Source organism: Schistocerca piceifrons, chromosome X (genome assembly GCF_021461385.2).
Source record: "Schistocerca piceifrons isolate TAMUIC-IGC-003096 chromosome X, iqSchPice1.1, whole genome shotgun sequence".
NCBI classification, from domain to species: Eukaryota; Metazoa; Arthropoda; class Insecta; order Orthoptera; family Acrididae; genus Schistocerca; species Schistocerca piceifrons.
The window spans coordinates 261,274,625-261,298,089 of record NC_060149.1 but is presented as its reverse complement, the minus strand read 5'-3'; the positions used below and the strand labels follow the sequence as shown (position 1 = coordinate 261,298,089).

At 37.8% G+C, this 23,465-nt stretch overlaps 1 protein-coding gene across 1 annotated transcript in view; it reads right to left on the bottom strand.

Annotated features, from left to right (window-relative positions):
• Positions 1 to 23,465, bottom strand: part of LOC124721935 (sodium-coupled monocarboxylate transporter 1-like) — a 243,272-nt gene that overhangs the window by 8,186 nt on the left and 211,621 nt on the right. The window contains exons 10-12 of the mRNA XM_047247093.1: positions 19,300 to 19,409; positions 2,687 to 2,870; positions 1,840 to 1,926 (exon numbers count right to left, since the gene is read on the bottom strand). Coding sequence (XP_047103049.1) covers positions 1,840 to 1,926; positions 2,687 to 2,870; positions 19,300 to 19,409 — 381 coding nt within the window. The remainder of the gene's footprint in view (positions 1 to 1,839; positions 1,927 to 2,686; positions 2,871 to 19,299; positions 19,410 to 23,465) is intronic.

The window sequence follows — 23,465 nt, the reverse complement described above, 5'->3', positions numbered from 1 at the left end:
GGTCCATCACTTGACACCAGCAACAGAGAGAGTGGCTGTGGAATGGAGACATACCTACTCACCTCTTAGGAAGAAATATTGTACCATCAGCTGGGGGGGTCATGGCCACTGTTTCCTTCAACTGTGATGGAGGTATGTACACTGAGTTTATGGCAAAGTGCATAACTATTAATGCCAATTTGTTCTATGCAGCAATGATATTACTGCACAATGCTGTAAAGAAAACAATGCATGGAATGTTAAGCAAAGGCATTATTTTCCCATGTTACAATGCATCACCCCACACAGTGTGCACATTACTAGCTTTGCTTGAACATTTTAATGCAGGAAGTTTGGAAGCATGTGCCATACAGTCAAAGTCTTGCACCATATATGTGGCATCTGTGGCTAACACCTTACGACCCAGTTACAAGCCACAAAACAGAGTGGTCTCGATTGCCACCCTGTCAAGGTGCCTGCAACACTGTGTCAGCTCATCCTGCTTGCGACACATACTGCAGTATCTGGGGGCACCACATCTGCCATATACACTGCTGCTATTGCTGGCACTGGCTTGCCTCTGCAAGCCATGTGATACTAGCACAACTTCCCAGTATTTCTCCAGTGGATGGTTTTATAGGCTGCTGTCCAGCAGCTCACCAGTCAGTGTGAGTTCCAGCCTTGACCTTAACATCTTGAAATCAACACTTGACATTAGAAGCTCGGCAAGTCTATTCATCAGAAAGCAGCACATGTCAGCCAGAACCTAAGAGAGTGGAAATGGTTAGAGCAGCATATATGGACTTTGCCTATGGTGATGTTTCCCTACTGTGACAGGCTGTGTACCCAGCTAGTTACTATGGTAGATCAACTACCATCGGATCTTTGCAGTTGCATCCATTCAGAGGCTGTTTCAGTTGCTATCCTGAACCATTTGTTAAGTACTTATGTATTCTCTGTGTTAGTTATAAAGTTCTATTGTTCTCAGCTACCTGGACATCTGTCTCTTCTAGCAGCACACATCACCCACAAAAAGGTACTAAAATTTCCATATTTTTGGCAAGCTGAAAGACATCTCAGGGAAAAGAGTGTCTTGAATGATGATGCTCTCTGAGTGGTTCTTGAATGGCTCAGAGACCAAGGAGCACCTTTATATTTTTCAGGAACTGAACAGTTGGTAGAACATTCTGACCCATGTTTACAGAGATTTTGTAACTATGTTTAAAATTAGTGTAATGTATCTATGTGACTTTGAAGTGTAGTGAAATATTCAATAAAAGTTACTTGGCTTGCTATTATAATGTGTAGCTTACTTTTTGAAGTCCCTTCGTATATTTCAATAACGTTAAAGTTTTGTTCGTTGAGATATAATTTTATACTACAAATGCATTCTTAAATACATGTAAGTATTCAGTCCCCTAACTTTACTATATCTGTGCAAATTTTTTACAAATAACATGTTACACTTAACACTGTTTACCACGAATCTCAATTATACAATATTAGGCAAATCAGTTCAAGAACTATGCAATAGACTGATTGATCTAGAGATGCATTTCCCATGAAATACATTTGTTCTTTTATGCTGTAGATATAAATATAAAACATAAAAATGTTTGAAGCTAATAATAAGTTGCAATCTATAAGTATGCCAACCAGGTACTTGTTTGGTATACATGTGAGCTAGGCATAAAACTAAAATAACATTCTAATAAATAATACCTATGTAAAATCATGTTTCGTAAATTCTCATCACATCACATCATGTCATCAATCATGTCCAATATCACGATGCGCATGTCTTGTGCAAGAATGATTTAGTGATGAATAAATAAAAAATGTTTTGTGAACTACACTTACCACTGCATTTACCCATGGAACATACATTCCCAAAAGAAAAAGAGCAAATAATGCTCCAGAAAAGAATCCTGATAGAGACACTGCAACCTGTAGAGAATAATTAAACAACAAACATCACGCATGTTTCTACAAATCTCAGTAGGTTTTAACAGTTGTGAAAATAAGAGAAAATATGATTTGTGAATCATATGATAGTTCTTAATTTCATAAACAAGGACAAAAAATTTCAAATCTTATTTAAACAAAAAGAAGATATTTTACACTTCCTCCTCATGTTTTGATCTTCTTACATCATATCTATCTGTGAAAAACTGTAAGCTCTTGTCTATTTCACATATTTTACTGGTAAAGACATTCTAAAATACACATATTGCAGTTAAAAAAAATATTCTCAAGAAATTCTTGCATTTTTCAAGTTAGTTCACTGGAGGTACAGCTGTTGGTGTATTTTTGAACCTAACATTTCAGCTATTACCATGTCAGAATATTAATTAATAAAGAAAATTTGATCTCAGTGATTCAGTTGGGTAAGTTCTGACAATGAGAAAATGCTGATTTCCAGAAAACATCTTCAGCTTAATGCGTAACAATATTCGCAATACACAATATGTTTAAGAAATGAGAAGAGGTGTTTTTTTTTTTTAAAGGTAGTGCCAGTGACAATACATACCTAAGTTTTGTAGATATGTAACATTTACAGAAATGATAAATTAGCCAGAGACTGTATTGGTAAACATGAACAAAACAAATTTTTATTCCTAACTTAAGACTGGCCTTCCATATGTCATTCAATTATAGCGCATCAAAGAAAATTAATCTGAATTGTTTAAAGGAATGAAATACTTACTGGCACAAGACCACCCATGTATGGTACAGCAAACACTAAAGCAAATGAAAGTAGTCCAAACAATAAGGCAAGCAGTTTTACTGTTAATGCTGCCCTGGACTGATTCAATTTCTTCTTAAAATTTGAGCCATCCATCTCTGCAAACCATATAGCAGCAAGGGAATTCAGGCCAGTTGAGACAGTACTAGAAAAAAAAAGACGTAGATTCATGTCAAATTCCTCCATATAAATGCAATTCTGTTGAAGGCCTGTAGTACATAAAAACAATCTAAGATTTTTGAATTAAGATCTATTACATTAGGTTTTCTCATGCCCAGAACATAAGGCAGGAAAATTAACAAATTTACATAATGCCAGGACTGAAATTTAGTCTGCAGAACTACTGTTAAGCAGATTTCTATATCATAAGTATCCATTCCAGAATATCATGTACCAGATGGTGTAACACATTTCATGCAGAGTGCACTGTATTTCAGAGATATCACTGTGTTATAAAAGCAGCATAAGCTGTAAATGACATTGTTATGTGAAACAACCATAAACAAAGGATGAAATTAGTTATCACCTTGTTACGCAACCAGAAAGAGATTTAATACATCACTTGTATAAAAGATAAGCAAATTAGAATTTAATTTGAATACAGAGGCTTGTGGTAATTTTGTATCTGAGAAAAGAACTTTATTCTTCAAATAGAAGATGTTCTGACTAGCAGACAGGGACTTCGGTAGAAATATGACTTAACTATGAACAAGGACTGTGTGGTAAAGTTTCGCTGGTTAGTTTTTCTTCTTCATGGTGGTCTGTCCTTTTACAACTTTGTGTTTGGCAAATAACATTTAATCTACATGTAAATACTTATTTTCTGTCCATGGTTTTCTGAGATTCACGATATTTGAGAAATTTATTGCAGAGACAGTTGTCGAGAAAAGAAGTATATCATTCTTTCATTTTGTAAACAGTATTTGTTTTCAAATATGAAACAGATTTTGTTGTGTGGTAAGAGAAAAGAAGGTGAAGGAAATATGATTTCTTCAGCACATATTCCAACCCAATATGTAAATCAAATACACCCAATTCCTCCTTGAAAGTACAAGCCTGATTCCAATTCAACAAATGCAAGTGGGAACCTATATAGAACTTCTGTATCCAACAACATAAGTAGACAAACTGTATAGTGAGGCTTCAAACAGTTTCAGTGTAGCAATATCACCTTCAGAATGATGATGGACATGCATCAGTAGTCACAACTTCATCTGAACCTATCCATATCCACCATGTGAAAATTATTGTTAAATATGTGGCAGGGGACACTTTTTATTCAACCATATGTTATGGTTTCTGTTTGTTTCATTCACAGATGGAATTTTGGAAAATAAAATGCCTTTACATATCTGTGTAGGTTTTTATTAGTCTAATATTTATCTTCATGATGTCTTTGGTATCAAGGTGCAGGGGGCCAACAATACTCACAATTTTCTTCCTTTAAACAATAATGCATTGTGAGTAGCTGTAGAGCATAACTGTTAGGTGACTGCCCAAAATATAGTTGGGGTAATGAGTATACATTATTTCACAATTTTCAAGTACTTACAAGAATTGACACAATGTGTGAGGTTTTGTCTCTGAGTGAACTAGTCTCTAATTTTCTGTAGCAAAAATGTACTAATTTACAACAGAGGAGGGCATATGATGAAATAGGTGTATTACAGTGTTTATAAAATTCAAACCTTACTAATGGTGCATTGTTGTCATTATTATGTTCACCAGCTCTCCTACCAGTTTGCTATACTTTTTAAGAATGTGTACCTGTATGTGGAGGAAATACATTGACAGAAAAAAACCACAACACTAAACAATAATTAATGTGGAGTAATCAAATTTTGGGAATACATTTGCTTGGATAACATGTTTAAGTGATTAACATTGCAAGATCACAGGTTAATGTAAGTGCAAGATAAGCCATTACAAATGTAAAATGCTGGCACATTAATAACCAGTGTAATCATCAGAATGTTGAATGCAAGCATGCAAGCATACATGCTTTATGTTGTTCAGGTGCTGGATGTCAGTTTGTGGGATGGAATTCCATTCCTGTTGCAGTTCATTGGTCAATACAGGGTTGATAAATGCTGGTTGTGGATGTCAATGGTGTTGTCATGCAATGATGCCCCATATGTGATTCATTGGAAACAGATCTGGTGACTGAGCAGGCCAAGGCAACATGTTGCCACTCTATAGAGCATGTTGGGTTGCAACAGTGGTATGTGGGTGAGCATCGAATCACCAGATTGACATACAGATTTGCAGTTAGAGTGCATGGGATAACCACGAGAGTGCTACTGCTGTCACACAAAATTGCACTCAATAACATAAATCTAATGTACATACTGTGTGTTAGGATGCAGACAGGTTGGCTGCAGGCCCTCAACTAGCCTCCTCCTAATTAATACATGGCCATCACTGGCACCAAGGCACAACCAACTTTCATTAGAAAACACAACAGATCTCCACCCTGTCCTCCAATGAGCCCATTATTGACATCACTTGAGTCACAAATGGTGGTGATTTGAGGTCAATGGAATCCAGCTCAGAGCTGCCTTTGAAGTAACTGATTTGTAACAGTTTGTTTTGTCACTGTGGTGCCAACTGCTGCTCAAATTGCTGCTGTATATGCAGTAAAGTGCGCCAGAACCATTTGGCAAACACAATGGTCTTCCCTTTCAGTAGTGCCACATGGCCATCTGGAGCCCAGTCTTTGTGCAACCTTACAGTCCCCTGACCACCATTGTCAGCAATCATGTGCAGTGGCTACATTCTTGCCAAGTCTTTCTGCAATATTGCAGAAGGAACATCCAACTTCTCATAGCCCTGTTACATGACCTTGTTCAAACTCAGTGAGGCACTGATAATGGCACCTTTGTTGCCTTAAAAGCATTCTTGATTAACATCAATTAACCACATGCAATCCACAAGATAACTAATGGTCATGACAGTAACTGTGTATTTAAAGCAAACCTCATTTGCATCCTCATAGTGGCGCTAATAGTACCATTCTTATGTGACTGGTGTGAAATCTGAATAGACATCAATTTCCAGATGAAGAAATACATCTACCAACTTTTGTTCATGTCGCAAAAATCCTTCTTGATGTTGTGATTTTACTTTCAGTCAGTGTAATTTTATCAGTGGAGTGATTTTCAAAACACCTTTAACTTTTGATTGTTCTAGATGATTGAAGATCTGGAGAAATGGATTTAACTGACTAGTATCTGATTCAGAAAATTTCTAGAACCAGTTGTTGCTGATTCTTGCTGATAGAATGTCTTTTCTTTAGTTGTAATATTGCTCAGATTTTCACTAGTGAATCTTAATTTTATTTGCCACAACATAATCTAAACTGCTCAAAAGAGTATTTGCACTATCTAAATATTGCAAATTTGTGCAAGCTGATTCATCAGGAGTGCAGAATGAAAGAATAAGCCTTATGAAACTAAAATATAATTTAAATGTACATGAAAACAAAATAATAACCCAAATAAAGGCAGTCTGTTCAAGAGTGGACATTTTTGCTCATCCCAGAAAGCAAAATGTGCTGTGGTGTAGATGCACTGTAATATTCTTTAAGTTCCCTTAGTATGAAGTTCACTAGATACCTGTCAGACCATAGAGGTATATGGGTGAAACTAATTACTAAAAAACCAAAAGAAGACGAGGAACAAACTCAGTGTGTCAGACTATCTACAGATACAAATATTAGCAAGTATAGAGAAGAACTTAAGTCTATAGATTGGAATACTGTTATACATTCCTCCAGAAATGTTGATGAAGCCTTCAGCACATTCCTCAAAATCATTTCTGAAATCTTCCACACATGCTGTCCACTGGTTAAAAAACAAAAAAACAAAAAAGTTAGGAAACCTAGCCACTCAACTTTACAGAAGTGGTTTTCACCCCAATTACAAAAACTGAGACTATTGGTAATTACTTGTCACGATAAGGTCAAAAAGGGAGCAGTAGATAAAGAAACTTACAAAAACCTGAAAATAAAATATAGATCTGAAATTAAAATAGCCAAGTGTAAGGCAAATGGTGATTTCATTAAAAAATCACACAATAAATGTAAGGCTGCATGGAAAGTAATAAAAGCAGAGCTAGGTATGGATATAAACTACAAAGACAACACAAATGCTGCTAACGTCACTGCTGATGATTTCAATCACTTTTTTGCCAACTCTGCCAATCTTAGCCTTCCAACCCATAGCAACCAGAATTCCAATTCAACACATACACCTATTTCTCACCCCATATCTGGCAGAAATTTTCAACAAAACATTACAAACATAGTGTCAGCTTCTAAATGGAGAGAAGTACAAGTAACTGATATAATTAAGGCAACTTCTAAATTAGGATACTCTAGATTTGAAAATGTGTATGGCCTGTCAAACTACGTAATTAAAAAAGTTGTAGATCTCATAACATACCCTCTTTGCATACTGATAAACTGGATGCTCTCGAGTGGACACTTTCCAGAATGTCTCAAAAAAAAAAAAAAAAAAAAAAAAAAAAAAAAAAACAGTTGTCATACCATTATACAAAAAGGGTGACAAGTCCTGTATCAATAATTATAGACCAATTTCACTTGTGCCTATTCTCTCAAAAATAATAGAACATTGCATAATGCAGCAAATATGCATACACCTATCAGACAATAATATATTAAATGATTCTCAGTATGGATTCAGGTCAAACTGATCAACAGTCAAAGCAGTTGAAAACCTTATCTCTTTTGTACTAAGCGCATTTGAGTCAGAATTATCTGCTGAAGCCATTCTAATTGACTTGAGTAAGGCTTTCGACTCAGTTAACCTCAAATTATTATTAGATAAACTGTGTTGCTATGGAATCAAACACTTGGAACTCTCACTAATTGAATCATACCTCAGCAATAGAAAACAAATAGTAAAGCATAATGACCAACAGTCACAGACTTTAAGTATAAAACGAGGTGTTCCTCAGGGCTCAGTGCTTGGCCCTCTACTATTTATATTGTTTGTAAATGACTTTCCGAACAACTTACCCTGTAAATCTATCCTCTATGCTGATGACACAACATTAGCTAATTCTGGAAAGGATATAAATATATTGAAGGAGGAAAGTGAAGAGTGTCTCAAAATATCTAATATCTGGTTTAAAGCTAATGACTTATCTATGAACCATGAAAAGACTGTCAAGATAATCTTCAGTTTATCAAACAGTAACATGGAGTTATCATCTGTTAAACTACTAGGAATACACATTGACTCAAAATTAACTTGGGACACACATACAGATTATGTATGTCGAAAGCTATCACGAGTTATCTACCTACTAGCCAAACTACACACATGTGTTACACAAGATTTATTGCTTCAGTCATACTATGCCTTCTTTCATTGCCATCTACAATATGGCATTCTTTTATGGGGTAACTCTCCAGGAGCCAAAAAATTTTCACTTGGCAGAAGAAAGCAATTAGACGTTTGCACGGAATCACTGACAACAAGACCTCATGTAGACCTTATTTTAGAGACTTAAAAATTCTCACAGTCCCATCTCTTTACATATATTGTTGCCTATTAAACATAAAAGAAAACTTAAACCACTACACTATAAGGAAATCAGTTCATCAACACAATACTCGACAAACAAATATGATTGATATACCCACAACCAGGCTTAAGAAAACCCAATCTAGCTATGAATACATAGGCATAAAATTATTCAACACTTTACCCGTACAGGCTCAATTGGTTTCAATGGATATTTTCAAAACTAAAACCAAAGTATGGATGAAGAAAAATACTTTCTACAATGTATAAGAATTTCAGAATAGTTGTAAAGATGATCTAATTTATTGATAAACTAAGGCTTACTGTTATGTATAGTTATGGATGTAGAGGCAGCTAGCTATAAGCTAATAGAGTACAACACTATCTTTTTTTTCCATGTAATATTTTTGTTATATGAAACATAATGTACAAATAGCTATAATACTTCTGACAACATTGATTGCATGTTAATGCTGATAAATTATGGCTTACTGTTATGTATGGATCTAAGTGTAGAGGCTGTTGTAAGCTAATAGTTTACAACATTGCTATATTTTTACTATGTAATATTTTGGTATGTAAAACATAATGTACAAATAGCTGTAACTCTTCTGACGACATTGATTGCATGTAGGTGCTGAAATATGGATTAAAATAAATAAATAAATAAATTCTTTGACAATGACCATAATAAGTTCATTCAATGTGTGAGCAGGGTTCCTGCAATGACACATTGCAAATTTCAACAGGCCCCAAGCATGCTCAGTAGCTCAACTGGTACTGAGACCATTCTGTTTCACTGATTACTGCCTTCTGGAGGAAAGTGATTACAAGTAGGATATGATTGATCATGAATTATTATCATGGAATGAAGGACCCATCACTGTAGGGTTAGACTATAGGTTGGAGGATCCCTGTTATTGCAATGGAAAGCCCTCAAGTTACCACTGATGACAATGAGAAGTGTTCAATGCCCATACTCAATACAGGCATAAAGTATCATTGCTGTACCTCCACTTTGAACCTGTGGGACTGAATGCCTGAGGGATCTGGTAACCTCTGGACACTGACCTGTCAGGGGCATCATACATCAGACAAATCCTACACACACTGGCAAAGAGAGCCTAATGCCACTGATCCAGGTTTCATTCCACATATTCCTTGCCCACCTCCTTCAAGCACCATTGTTTTGAGGAGCTTGTACTGTTGTTTGTGGTGGATTGACCAAATTTCTCATGTCTGGATAATTGTGTACTGACTGGGCTGACAGCTCTCCCAGTTACCTACAAAAAGGCAGCATTCAGTTATAATTTGTCCTGCGAGAATGGATATCTATGAGCAATAATTTGTAGGTAGTAACCACCAGCTGGTGCTGTTGGCAGCAGGCAACTACCATGAGGCACATCATCTATATTTTATCTTTCAAGACAGCAGATGTATATTTGAATGTTATTACTGTGGTTTGTGCCAATTTGGAGGACACCTCTCCACACTGAAAACTGTTATTGCCATCAAGTGACAATGAGTCCATGGTCTAAACTTGAAATTATTTTTTGAGACATTTTGACAGAGGTAACAGCATACACACCTGCATTGTCCCACTCTTGACTGGAGACATAGTATGCCCTACTGAAATGCATCGAGAATGCAGGTTTATTTTTATCTCTGTTTGACTGTACGCAGCAAGTTTCTGCGATCAAAAGAGTACTGAGAAGAGTTTTTCAATTAACAGAAAACTGTAAATTCCTTCTGTGTGGCATGTTTTATTATTGTTGTAACCTATTTGTCCTTTTTCATCAATTCTGTACAAGTAACAATAAGATACAGTGTGACACCTCTAATTAGTGGTAAAAGTAATTAGAGTGATATATGCTTAACAAAGAATATTTATCATAAGTAGTGTACTGAAACATTAGATTTTTCAGTGGTATATAAAGATTCCACGAACTACTATATGAAGAAAGACACCACATCATTTTTTATTATCACTTGTCTTTTGATCTTGTTGCTTAACTCTTGTCTTGCACTTGTGGCTCTGTATGCAGTTTGATGTATAAAGGCTTGCTGCCTATTCATGTAAGTTGAATTGAAGTTAAATAATAATTATCAGTGCTGAATTTTAAAAATTTGTTTTTGCTGTGAAACAGAAACCTTTTCCTCTCCTTGCTATGGTTTTTATGGGTGGAAGCTTGTGTGGTATTTTATTTTAATTCCCAAAAGCAACTTAAAATTAGTTTTCCTTCATTTCTAGTGCTATAAATTCTAAACAACCTGCATTTTCAAGTTATTCACAAAGTCTGATTTTCAGTTAACACAGCACAGTTACCTTTGATTGTTGAAAATTTATCTACACATAAAACCACACTAGCGTAAGCTTGCATTAGCTTTGGCTTGAGCCTGACAAAATGATATTTCAGAATGAAAAGAATTTTCAATTTATTTTGAGTCATAAAGGAAAATACTAATCATCCATAGCAGAGATAACTTTTTGTAGCAGTAAAATATCTCAGAATAGTAATTCCTAACATCATGATATTTTCACTTTACTTTAAGTATATAAATCTGAAGTGCAATTTCCAATATTAAATGTAGGAAGAGAAGTTCATGATGCTAAAAGGTATTTATTCTTGCTTTCCCAATAATAGTTTAGGGAAATATTTTCTCTATTTCCCATTGTACACTCCTGGAAATGGAAAAAAGAACACACCGGTGTGTCAGACCCACCATACTTGCTCCGGACACTGCGAGAGGGCTGTACAAGCAATGATCACACGCACGGCACAGCGGACACACCAGGAACCGCGGTGTTGGCCGTCGAATGGTGCTAGCTGCACAGCATTTGTGCACCGCCGCCATCAGTGTCAGCCAGTTTGCCATAGCATACGGAGCTCCATCGCAGTCTTTAACACTGGTAGCATGCCGCGACAGCGTGGACGTGAACCGTATGTGCAGTTGACGGACTTTGAGCGAGGGCGTATAGTGGGCATGCGGGAGGCCGGGTGGACGTACCGCCGAATTGCTCAACACGTGGGGCATGAGGTCTCCACAGTACATCGATGTTGTCGCCAGTGGTCGGCGGAAGGTGCACGTGCCCGTCGACCTGGGATCGGACCGCAGCGACGCACGGATGCACGCCAAGACCGTAGGATCCTACGCAGTGCCGTAGGGGACCGCACCGCCACTTCCCAGCAAATTAGGGACACTGTTGCTCCAGGGGTATCGGCGAGGACCATTCGCAACCGTCTCCATGAAGCTGGGCTATGGTCCCGCACACCGTTAGGCCGTCGTCCGCTCACGCCCCAACATCGTGCAACCTGCCTCCAGTGGTGTCGCGATAGGCGTGAATGGAGGGACAAATGGTGACGTGTCGTCTTCAGCGATGAGAGTCGCTTCTGCCTTGGTGCCAATGATGGTCGTATGCATGGTTGGCGCCGTGCAGGTGAGCGCCACAATCAGGACTGCATACGACCGAGGCACACAGGGCCAACACCCGGCATCATGGTGTGGGGAGCGATCTCCTACACTGGCCGTACACCACTGGTGATCGTCGAGGGGACACTGAATAGTACACGGTACATCCAAACCGTCATCGAACCCATCGTTCTACCATTCCTAGACCGGCAAGGGAACTTGCTGTTCCAACAGGACAATGCACGTCCGCATGTATCCCGTGCCACCCAACGTGCTCTAGAAGGTGTAAGTCAACAACCCTGGCCAGCAAGATCTCCAGATCTGTCCCCCATTGAGCATGTTTGGGACTGGATGAAGCGTCGTCTCACGCGGTCTGCACGTCCAGCACGAATGCTGGTCCAACTGAGGCACCAGGTGGAAATGGCATGGCAAGCCGTTCCACAGGACTACATCCAGCATCTCTACGATCGTCTCCATGGGAGAATAGCAGCCTGCATTGCTGCGAAAGGTGGATATACACTGTACTAGTGCCGACATTGTGCATGCTCTGTTGCCCGTGTCTATGTGCCTGTGGTTCTGTCAGTGTGATCATGTGATGTATCTGACCCCAGGAATGTGTCAATAAAGTTTCCCCTTCCTGGGACAATGAATTCACGGTGTTCTTATTTCAATTTCCAGGAGTGTATAATCAGGCAGGGTCTACTTTAATGGAACAAGTAGAGTTTGTGACAGCAATTTTCAAGGCCCCTCATTAGGTTATATGTTGTACTTAGCCACTTAAAGACATTTTCATTGTGTGTATCCCATCTAAGATCATCCTGAGGAAAATTTGAAGAAATTTTGTGATCTTTACCAATTAAATAGTTTATGGTTCCACCATATGAGAATGTTCTGGTTATTTCTATTGATTAAAGTGTGGAAATTTAACACTGCAGATAAGTTTTGATTCATTATCAGTTTATATTTGTTAAATCAGTTCCAGGTACTGCTTTGAGCTTCTGTTATAGCTACTAGAATGTTTCAATATTCTTATCAACGATGAAGCCACTAGTATCATCTGCAAACTGACAATTTTTTGACAGTTTTTGTTTGATATTAAGCCATTTATTTGGTTTCTGGATAAGGTCGTATCACTTTTGTTTTGGTATTCTGGTTGCTATGGGTTTATTTATCAATTGTCATTTCTTATTTGTAGTTCACTGTTGTTATTTGAATTTACATATTGTAATTTTGTCATTTGGAGATAGTGTGTGGAGCTGTGGATGCTAGAAAATGGAGTGAAAATTTGAGAAATCAAAATATTTCTGATATATTCTTCTGTTTGAGTTCAAAAGAAGGGTGACAGTAGTGGAGGCAGCCAGAAACATTTGTGCCATATATGGAGATAATTCCACTGGCTAGAGCATGGCAAGCACATGGTTATCTCATTTTAAAGAGGATTTTTTTGGTGTCACTGACTCTCCACACTGAGGAAGACTTTTGGGCTTTAATCAAGATAATTTAAATGCATTAAACCACAATGATCCATGTCAGTATACTTGGGAACTGGCAAATGTGATGAACTGTGATCAGTGCACCATCATGCAGCATTTGCATTTGATGGGGAAGGCTCAGAAGTTAGGAGTATGGGTACCACATGCTCTAAGCCAAATCACAAAAATCAGTGGGTGGCCATATGTGGATCTCTGCTTGTTTGTCATCAATTGGATTGTGAACAACAAAACCAACCCTTTCTATCTGGTATCATTACCCATGATGAGAAATAGTGTCTCTACACTAACATAAGGAAAAGAAAGCAATGGTTGAGCCCAAACAAAGCAGCAGTTCCCCATACAAAGACCTGTGCACATCCACAAAACTTATGTTATGCATCTGGTGGAACAGTGATGGTGTGGTGTACCACACCACACTTCCCCAAGGTGTTACTGTTACTGCTGAAATTTCTTATCGATAACTGAGACATCTTACAGATGCAATCCAAAAACAACAATGAGAAAGACTGTGTGAATGGATGCTACTCTGCAAAATACTTGCTCGAATCCTGCTAGACTGACAAAAAACACTATACAGGAGTTGGGTCAGGAAGTCATTCTGCACCCACCTTATTCTCTTGATATTGTGCCCTCAGATTTTCATCTTTTCCACTCTCTATCAAACAAACTTCAAGGAACTTCTTTTCCAGGTGAAAATGCACTCTGAACATGACTTGACAAGTTCTTTGCCCTAAAACCAAGTCATTACTACAGTCACAGAATCAAACTGTTACGCCAACATTGGCAGATTGTTGTAGATAGTGAAGCAGAATGTATCATTTATGACTAAAGTCTCTGTTATATGTATCTATTGTGTTTATTAAACTTATGGACAAACCCTATGAACTTATGCATCAACCCAATACATTCACTATAAATAAAATGGACCAGAGTACAGACTATTATGGTAAATCATATTCAGTCTCCTGATACCCATGATAATGTTTATTTAAACTGGCATTTTAATAAAACATTTCATTGCTCTGTTTCCGCTGACTCAATCATTCGTAGGGTGTGTCCCTGATGTCTATATTGTGGAGTTTGTAAATTAATGTATTGTGATCAGTGGTATCAAAAGATTTGGGCAGGTCAGTGTGTAGACTGGTGATAGGCTTCCCATTTCATATTATGATGCACTTTATTTAAAAATCCAAGAAAGTCAGTGACAGCTGATCATTGTTTCTAAAGCCAACTTCTCCAATGGAAAGGAGCTGATGTTTGCACAAGAAATCTCAGATTTTTTTGGAAACATTTTTCTAGTTCTTTTGAGAAACTAGATAATAATGCAAAGTATCTAATGTGTCATAGCTTCTTTCTTCCTTCTCTTGAATAGCAGCTTGAGTTTTAGTTTCTTTAATCAACATGGGAATGCTCCAGTTGATAATGAACTGTTAAGGCTATCAGTTGCTCCAACGTTAATGCCTAGAGATTCATGGGTGACACAGGAACTGAAATTGCTGGCAGCAGAGCAAAAGCAGAAATTCTGAACTCTGTTTTACAAAATCCCTTTAGAAATGACAATCTGAAAACACTAACAAAGGTTAATTCTCATGACGCATCAGTGGTATTGAGAAATAGTTGACATCACTAATGTTTAACATAGCTGTAGAGTCCAATGGAATACCTATAAGATTCTGTAAGGACTCTGTGGCTGAGTTAGTCCCTCTCTTAACCCGAACACAAAAGACAATACTCAGTATTTGAAAGAAACCATAGGTCACACCAGTCTACAAGAATGGTAGTGGTTTGCAAAGTGTAGATGTAGAACTGTCACATAAATGGGGCAGTGGTTTAGTAATAAAGCCACCACAGTTCTTAACAGTAAAATAAAAGATAATTTTACCTGAGATGCTGCCTATACCTGTGGAATTTTTGGACTCTAAGTGCACAACTGTTATTAAATTTTATTCTTATTAGCCATAAGAACAAAGAGAGAAGCAGGGTTATTGTCTGAGATATTTGAGTCCACTGAGTAATTGTTTATTACATTTGAAAAATATTTATTAAACATGTCCACAGTATTTTGCATGTATTTTTTACACTTTTATAATCTAACTGTACATTGATATTTTTGAGAATATTGTTGCCTATCAGTTGTTTTACAATATTCTATAGAGCTTTCACTTGTTACTGGCAATTCTTACGTGATCATCATTGCCATTTTCTCTGCCTCATCAATAGGTTTAGAACTTTTATGTTTTGAAATATTACTGTGTCTCCTGATGCAGTTATGGGCATTTTTCAGATTTTTAAGGAGAGTAGTCACATTTCCATATGAACTTCTGTAAAATTTCTATTATAGTTACCTTGAAGACATGCTCTGTATCTAGATTTTCAGTTAATTTTAGCTGGTGGTATTTGACTTTTTTTCCAAGAAATATTCATATTTGTCTATATGCAGTCATTATTTCTACAGAGATATGATGACAAACTCAATCCACAAAGCTTTCTGAGTGGCAGAGTTTCTTTGGCTGAGACATTGAAGTATCTTTCCTTTTACATGCTTCACCTCTTCAGACAGCTATATCAATTTCATTTTTCTTATTTGGTATGGACTGAACAATCTGATTGATCGAGATAAAATTTGACTCACTGATTGATGCTGACATATCTGACTGACCACCTTTCTGTGCAGAATGCAAGACTACTATGAGTGTTGAAGAAAGAGTGGGGAGGGGGGGGGGGATTGTCTTCTTATGTAGCTATCAAAACACCTCACTTCTTGCTATTGGATGTCTTTAATGTATATGCTGCTTTATTTTTACTGTTCTTATCTGTTGTGAATTTGACTGTATTGTAATTTTATTTTATCTCAATTTCAGTTCAAAATAAAATGTTCAAATGTGTGGGAAATCTTATGGGACTTAACTGCTAAGGTCATCAGTCCATAAGCTTACACACTACTTAACCTAAAGTATCCTAAGGACAAACACACACACCCATGCCCGAGGGAGGACTCGAACCTCCGCTGGGATCAGCTGCACAGTCCATGACTGCAGCACCTTAGACCGCTTGGCTAATCCCGCTTGGCTCAATTTCAGTTCTATTGCCTGTTGCTGACTTGTTGCATCTAGGGGTCTCACTGTTTGAAGTTACAGTAAACACATCTGATGATAACATATTTGTGGCTTGGCCATCAAATTTTGGAAAAGACGTGGAACTTTTTGGGTACCACACATTTTGGGTGTCCTGTGGTGGTGATGCTTCCCAGATACATTCTAGATTATTTTGCACAGGGCCACAGCTGAATAATAGTTCTCCATATGATGCTTATTCTGGTGGTGTTATATTAATTTCTGCCATTGTGACTGGATGATTTCATACTGCTTCTTGTTTTTCATCTATTGGTAATATGTCTATATTTTGAGCAATTGCTTACAGTACCACTTGAAGCACAGCGTTCTCAAACTTACTAAGCATTTCTATTATAATTATGCTTTTCCCAAATAACTTCTGTGCATTACATGCTTTGTAAAGTGGTTTTCTTCTACTGAATTTAAGGGGAGACGGAAGGCAAGTGGGCTTCAAAAATTCGATTTTTAGATTTTAGCATATTTGAAATGCCTGGTCTTTCCTGCATGAATCAGTTTTTGTTTTATATGTAGGGAATTTAGAAAATATGAAGAAAGCTGTATGGGCTATCTTTTTCTATAAGCTTTCCACAAAGGAAAATCCAGTGCATGGTCTTTGCCTGAATGATCCTGACACTTGGTGCAAGTACAGGAGAAGTGCCAGATATGACCACAAACATTCTTTACCTGCATCAGTAATGAATGAAATTAAACCCATATTTAGAGACCTTGTTGAAGAAATGCCTTCATGGGAAAACCCAAAATTTAAATGAATGTGTGAATTCTGTCATTTGGAACTGGTTACTGAAAACTGTATTTGTTCAGCTTACAACCCCCAAATTTGGTGTCTATGATGTTACTTTATGCTTCAATGATGATGTAATTAGAAAACTGGATGTTTTGGAATTATTGGGCATAAAATCTAGAGGAAATGCTGTAAAATCCTTGGTGCAAATACATAAAGAAAGAATTTGCAAAGCAGATATTGCTGATTTAAAATGCACGAAAGAAGCCAGACAGTAAAGAAGAGGGACCAAGAGCTGAAAAGAAGATCAGTATGATTCAGATGATGCTCAGTATGGTGCAGGAAAATATTAGTGGTAAGTAATTCTCATCAATAAATATACTAGAATTGCAATATTAAACTTAAAATGGATTCTTCTGAAAACTACATTTTTTTACTTTCAGGTACCATTATATGATAAACTAATGGGGTTATAAACATGATATTTGGTCAATTTGTACTGCAGATGGTAGTAAGTTATTACAAGTAAATTGAGAATCACCAAAAAATCAGAAACTGTTTTATAATAATTAATGTACAAAAAAAGTTAAATTTTACTAGTGAAAGAATAATTTTTTCCTTCAAAATCATAAGAGGTATTATGTTCATTTTACTTGTAAATTGAGGCATATATGTTATATATATGCAGTACAAATTTCATTGTTTTATCACTTATAGTTCCCATGAAAAGTGTACCTATTCAAAGGGTAAAATAGCATTGGCAGAATAGGGATAAAAATTGCCTTCCATCTCCCCTTAAACCAAGAAATTTTACATTCTGGTATGCACTGAGGTGAAAAATGTGTCACATACACAATATATAAAAGAGCAGGCAGGAGCTGTCAGTTATACTCAGGTGATTGATGTGAAAACATTTCCGATGTGATTACAGCTGAACAACAGGAATTAACAGACTTTGAAAGTGAATGCTAGTTCAAACTAGATGCCTCTGACATTTCATTTTCGAAATTGTTAGTGAGTTCAGTATTCTGAGATCCACAGTGTCAAGAGAGTGCTAAGAATAGCAACTTTCAGCCATTACCTCTCACTGTGGATAACACAGTTGTAGAAGAGCGGCATTTGCGTAGAGTTGTCAGAGCTAACAGACAAGTAACACTGCATCAAATAACCACAGATATCAATATGGGATGTAGAACAAATGTATCTGTTTGCACAGTGTGGCAAAATTTCACATTAACGGGCTATGGCAGCAGATGGCCAATACGAATGCCTTTGCTAATAGCACAACATCACCTGCAGTGTCTATCCTAGGCTTGTGACCATATCATTTGGACCTTTCATGATTGTAAACACATGACCTGGGCAGAGGAGTCCCAGTTTTAGTTGGTAAGAGCAGATGGTAGGGTCTGAGTGTGCTGCAGGACCCATGTAACCATGGAACCCAAGTTGTCAACAAGGCAATGTGCAAGCTGATGGTGCCTACATAATCGTGTGGGTTATGTTTACATGGAATGGACTGTGTCCTCTAGTCCAACTGAACTGATCGTTGACTGTAGATAATTATGTTCAGCTATGTGAAGATCATTTGCAGCCATTTAGGGACTTTATGTTCCCAAACAACAATGGAATTTTTATGGATGAGAATGTGTCATGATGCCAGACCACAATTCTTTGTGACTTGTTTGAAGAACATTCTGTACAATTCAGGTGAATGGTCTGGCCACACAGATTTCCCAAGATGAATCCCATTGAACATTTATGGGATGTAATCAAGAGGTCAGTTCATGCAAAAGACCTACACAGGCAACACTTTCAAAATTGCGGGTGACTTTAGAGGCAGCATGGCTCAGTATTGCAGCAAGTGACTTGCAGCAACTTGTTGACTTCAGTTCACATCAAGATGCTGCAGTACACCGGGCAAAAGGAGGTCCATCGTAATATTAGGATGTATCCCATGACCTCTGTCACCTCAGTGTAATTTACATATTTATTTATTGTTCTGTTGAATGCTAAGAAAAATAACTTCCTCATGAGAGAATTTTTGTAGAACTTGACACAATTCTCTGGCTGCATTTCATAACCCATTTTGACATATCATTGAACGTCAGGAGGAAGAATTTCTACTGTTTGACTGTGACCTCTTAGCCCATAAGTTTTAATTGATGAAGACGCCACCTGTGAAAGCCCACATGTTATGATCATTTTGATATATATCATGAAGTAAGTACACAGCAAATAAAGATGTACAAGCTAGAGCTCTGCTTACCTCAGTCCAGCACTAAATATCCCAGCAACAAAAACACCAGGAAATCCTGGATAGTCACTCAAGGTGTCCATTATATAAAGAGGAAAAAGCTGATCTGGTTTCTTCACCATCTGTGTTTAAAGAGAAAACAGAGGAAAGAAAGAGCTTGGCTTTCAGTTTGATTCAGTGTTCAATAATGTGTTATTTTCAGTCTCATATTTTCATTTATATTTTAACTACATTGATATGAAGACTTATGTGATCACTTAGTGCTTTTGATAAGGTAACTAAGTCAAGTGTTATTAACAAAATAAACAAACACTTTGCTAATTGATAGAATGTCTACACTGAAACAACATATAGGGATAAGACCACCACAATGGAGAAGTAAAATGCCAGATTATGATTATGTGAAAGTGTAGATCCACATTAATGTGGCACATTATTGAACGCTGCTCATATGCCTGGAACAGCTATAAAATATGAATAATTGACAAAAGAGAAGAAATTCATAAAAGCCCTAAATAATTTGTGTTAGATTTACATGGATGAGCCAAAACATTATGACCACAGGCCACTATGAAATTAAATGACACCTGTTGGTTTTGTGAGCTCGTGGTGTGGTAAGCAATATACAGGATGATTATAATTAACATTAAACTTTCAAAATATTGTAGAAATAACGCCACTGGTCAGAATGACATCAAATTGCCATGGAATATTATTGGGATATGTGGAAACATATGGTATAAGAAAAAAAAGTGGTGTGAAAATTGATCAATAGATGACGCTGTATGTGTCAGACTATGTAAATGAAAACACCCCCATATGACTCATTGAAGTTGGTATAAACACACCAGGTACATGGCTTTTCCTCCTTTCACATCTGTGACATTCGGCATGACTATCTCAATGCAGGATTGCACTCTGCAAGTAAAGCTGTATTACAAGAATGATGACTGCACATATGTTGCTCTGCAGAATTTCCAGACATTGAATGGTTTGAGAAAAGGCTTTGGTCCAGTGACTGCTGTGGGTCTGGAGAAAATGATTCGGAAACTCGAAAAGACCAGTTCTTTTGATGTGCAACCTGGTAGAGGGAGGAAACAAATTGATTTGACATCAGTGGAAGCAGCGGCCACAGCATTGCAGGAGGAGATGAGTGATGGTGTGCAAACATGTAGTGCATGGAGAATTGACCAAGCATTGGACATACCCATGAGCACAATTCGTAAATTCTTATGAAATATCCTTCTTTGCTATCCATTTGAAATCACCCATGTGCATGAGTAGCTTACTGTTGACCTGCCAGCAAGAGAGACCTTTGCTTTAGAATTTCTTGCTTGCATGGAAGTGGGCAATGATTGTCCATGGAAGATTTTGTGGACAGATGAAGCCCACTTCCATCTGACAGGGTATGACAATACGCAGAATTGTCAAATATGGGCAATGGAAAATCCACAAGCAACTCAACCAGTACCACTTCATCCTTAAAAGATTACTGTGTTGTGCAGGTTTACAGCAGAATTTACCATAGGGCCATATTTTTTCAAAGAGACAAATGCTTCTGGTCCTGTTACCTGTACTGCCACTGGTAAGCACTATTAGTGTCTTTTGCGCAACCACGTCATTCCAGCTCTCCAATAGTGTGGATGGGATCATATTTGTACAAGATGGCACACCTCTGTACATTGCAAATCCAGTTAAGCAGTTAATGAAGCATCATTTCGGAAATGCTAGAATTATCAGCCGCCATTTCCCTACAGCCTGGCGGTTCTGATCACCTGATCTTAATCTGTGTGACTTCAGGCTGTGGGGATATCTGAAAGATGTTGTGTTCAGTGTTCCAACTTCAAACTTAACTACATTGAAGGCACACATTGTGCAACACATTCTGAAAGTGACCCCAGAAGCACTTAGATCAGTTGTGGAACATGCTGTTTCTCAATTTAAAATTGTTGCAGAAAATAGTGGACAGCATATTGAACATGTTTTGCGCCAGTCATACGAAATTTAATAATCCAATTTGATTTTGATTGACGCTTTTTATGCAGTTTCTGGCCTCAGGATGATTAAAAACCAATGTGAGTGATGCTTTTTATGCGGTTTTTGGCTTCGGACAATTAAAAACCAATTTTTCCCCATCCCGTGTGATGTGACCTTGCCTGGGTGGATGGGCTTACGTAACTAACAGTAAATTATGATGCTTACAGTGCCATCTATTGCTACGTTTTGTAAGTATTTATTTTTCTTCTGCCATACGTTTTCCCCCTTCTCTGATAATATTCTGTTGCAATTTGATGTCATTCTGACTAGTGGTGTTATTTCTACAGCGGTTTGAAAAATTAACTTTAATTATAATCATCCTGTATATAGGCAGGGCAGAAATGAATGGGGAACTGTTCTGGCAATGATATTAACTACAAATGGGGAAATCCATTGTCATAAGCAACTTTGACAAACTATAGATTTTCACCACCCTTTACCTGGGTATGAGCATATCAAAATGGTGAAGATAATTGGTTGTTCACATTCTGCTGTTGTGAGCATCTATGAAAAGTGGTTGAGAGACAGTAAAATTGTGAGTAGGTGACAATCAGCTGGATGTTCACACCTCATCATAGCCATTCAGTGCATGCTACTGCACATATGCTTTGCAGCAAATGACCACTACGTATCCCCTTGTTTATCCAGTGGCATCATCAGTTACTTTTGCAGTGGGCCTGGGATCATTGAGACTGGTTTAGGGATAAATGAAAACATGTCACCTGGTCAGACAAATCACATTTATTGTTACACCTCTTCAGAAGCCATATCCACACAAGATGTCATCCAGGTGAACGGCTGCTTAAAACACACCCTGCCAAAGATGTAGGCTGGTAGAGGTAGTATGTGCTTTGAGGGACATTCAGCTATGTTTCCATAGGACCTGTGGTAATGATCAAGGGTTCCAAGGCAGCTGTGGACTACATGAACATTACTGCAGACCACCCACATTCCTTCATGTTGCATGTCTTGCCTGATGTTGATGGTATCTTCCAGCATGATAATTGCCCATGTCACAAGGTCATAATCCTGCTACAGTGGTTTAAGGTGCACAATAGTGAATTCATGTTTATATTTTGGCCACCATATTCACCTGATCTGAATGCAATGGAACACATGTTGGGTGTTATCAGGTGCCAGCCACATGCCCACAAATTACCAGACCATAATTGACAGGAATTGTGTGTCCTGTGCAAAAATATCTGGTGCCACATACTTCCAGAAACATACCAATGACTTGTTGAATCTTTACCATGTATAATTACTTCTGTGTTGCATTACAGACACACAGTTAAGCAAGTGATCATAATGTTTGGCACATCACTGCATTTATTTAGCATTACAAAATTATACAGATACTCAAAAATCCAATAGAGGACTGTACAAGATCATCATCTGGTCACTCTGTGTCCATCTTCAGTGTTAAAAGGAAATATGAAGAAAAAGTTACAATAAAGTAACATATATGCCTTATTAATGTACAGTTGCATAAGATTTAAATGTGAGTCAGTCATAAAATAGTGTAACAGCTCAAACATTAACATTTAAGACTTCAGCCCAGCAACCAAAATCAAGTCACGGCTACCATCCAATGCACTGCCAGCTCAGCAGCATCATCAGACATGGATTCCACAGCTGGTGCTTCCACATGAGGGACATCATGTGGACTCTCATCACATGACCAACCAACCTACAAGATTATGCCACAACAGGCCATTGACCATGCTTCAGATGTTTCAATGCAGCCTCAATACAGAGGGCCTTCCACAACTGTCAGCACCTGGAAATGGAATTTAAACCACCAGAACCAACCTGTCAGCAAGTCATCATAGCTAAGCTGTCTGATGATGCACAGTCTGTGTCAGTTGTCACTGTGTCTATGACACTGTCTCCGCTGGACCACAAATGAACGATTGCTGTCTGAGTATCCTACCCAGCAACAGGGACATCATCTCACTGCTGCACCACAACTCCACAGCCATCAACTACCATCTGCCAGCATGTTGTGGTAGCCAGACCACCAGAACCATCCAAGGGAAAGGCCTGTGTCAGCACACCTGCACTACTGTGCTGGGGTCTGAGGATCACCTTCCATTGCCTGAAATCTGTCTGTTTCAGATGTGCTGAACTATGCCTGTTCA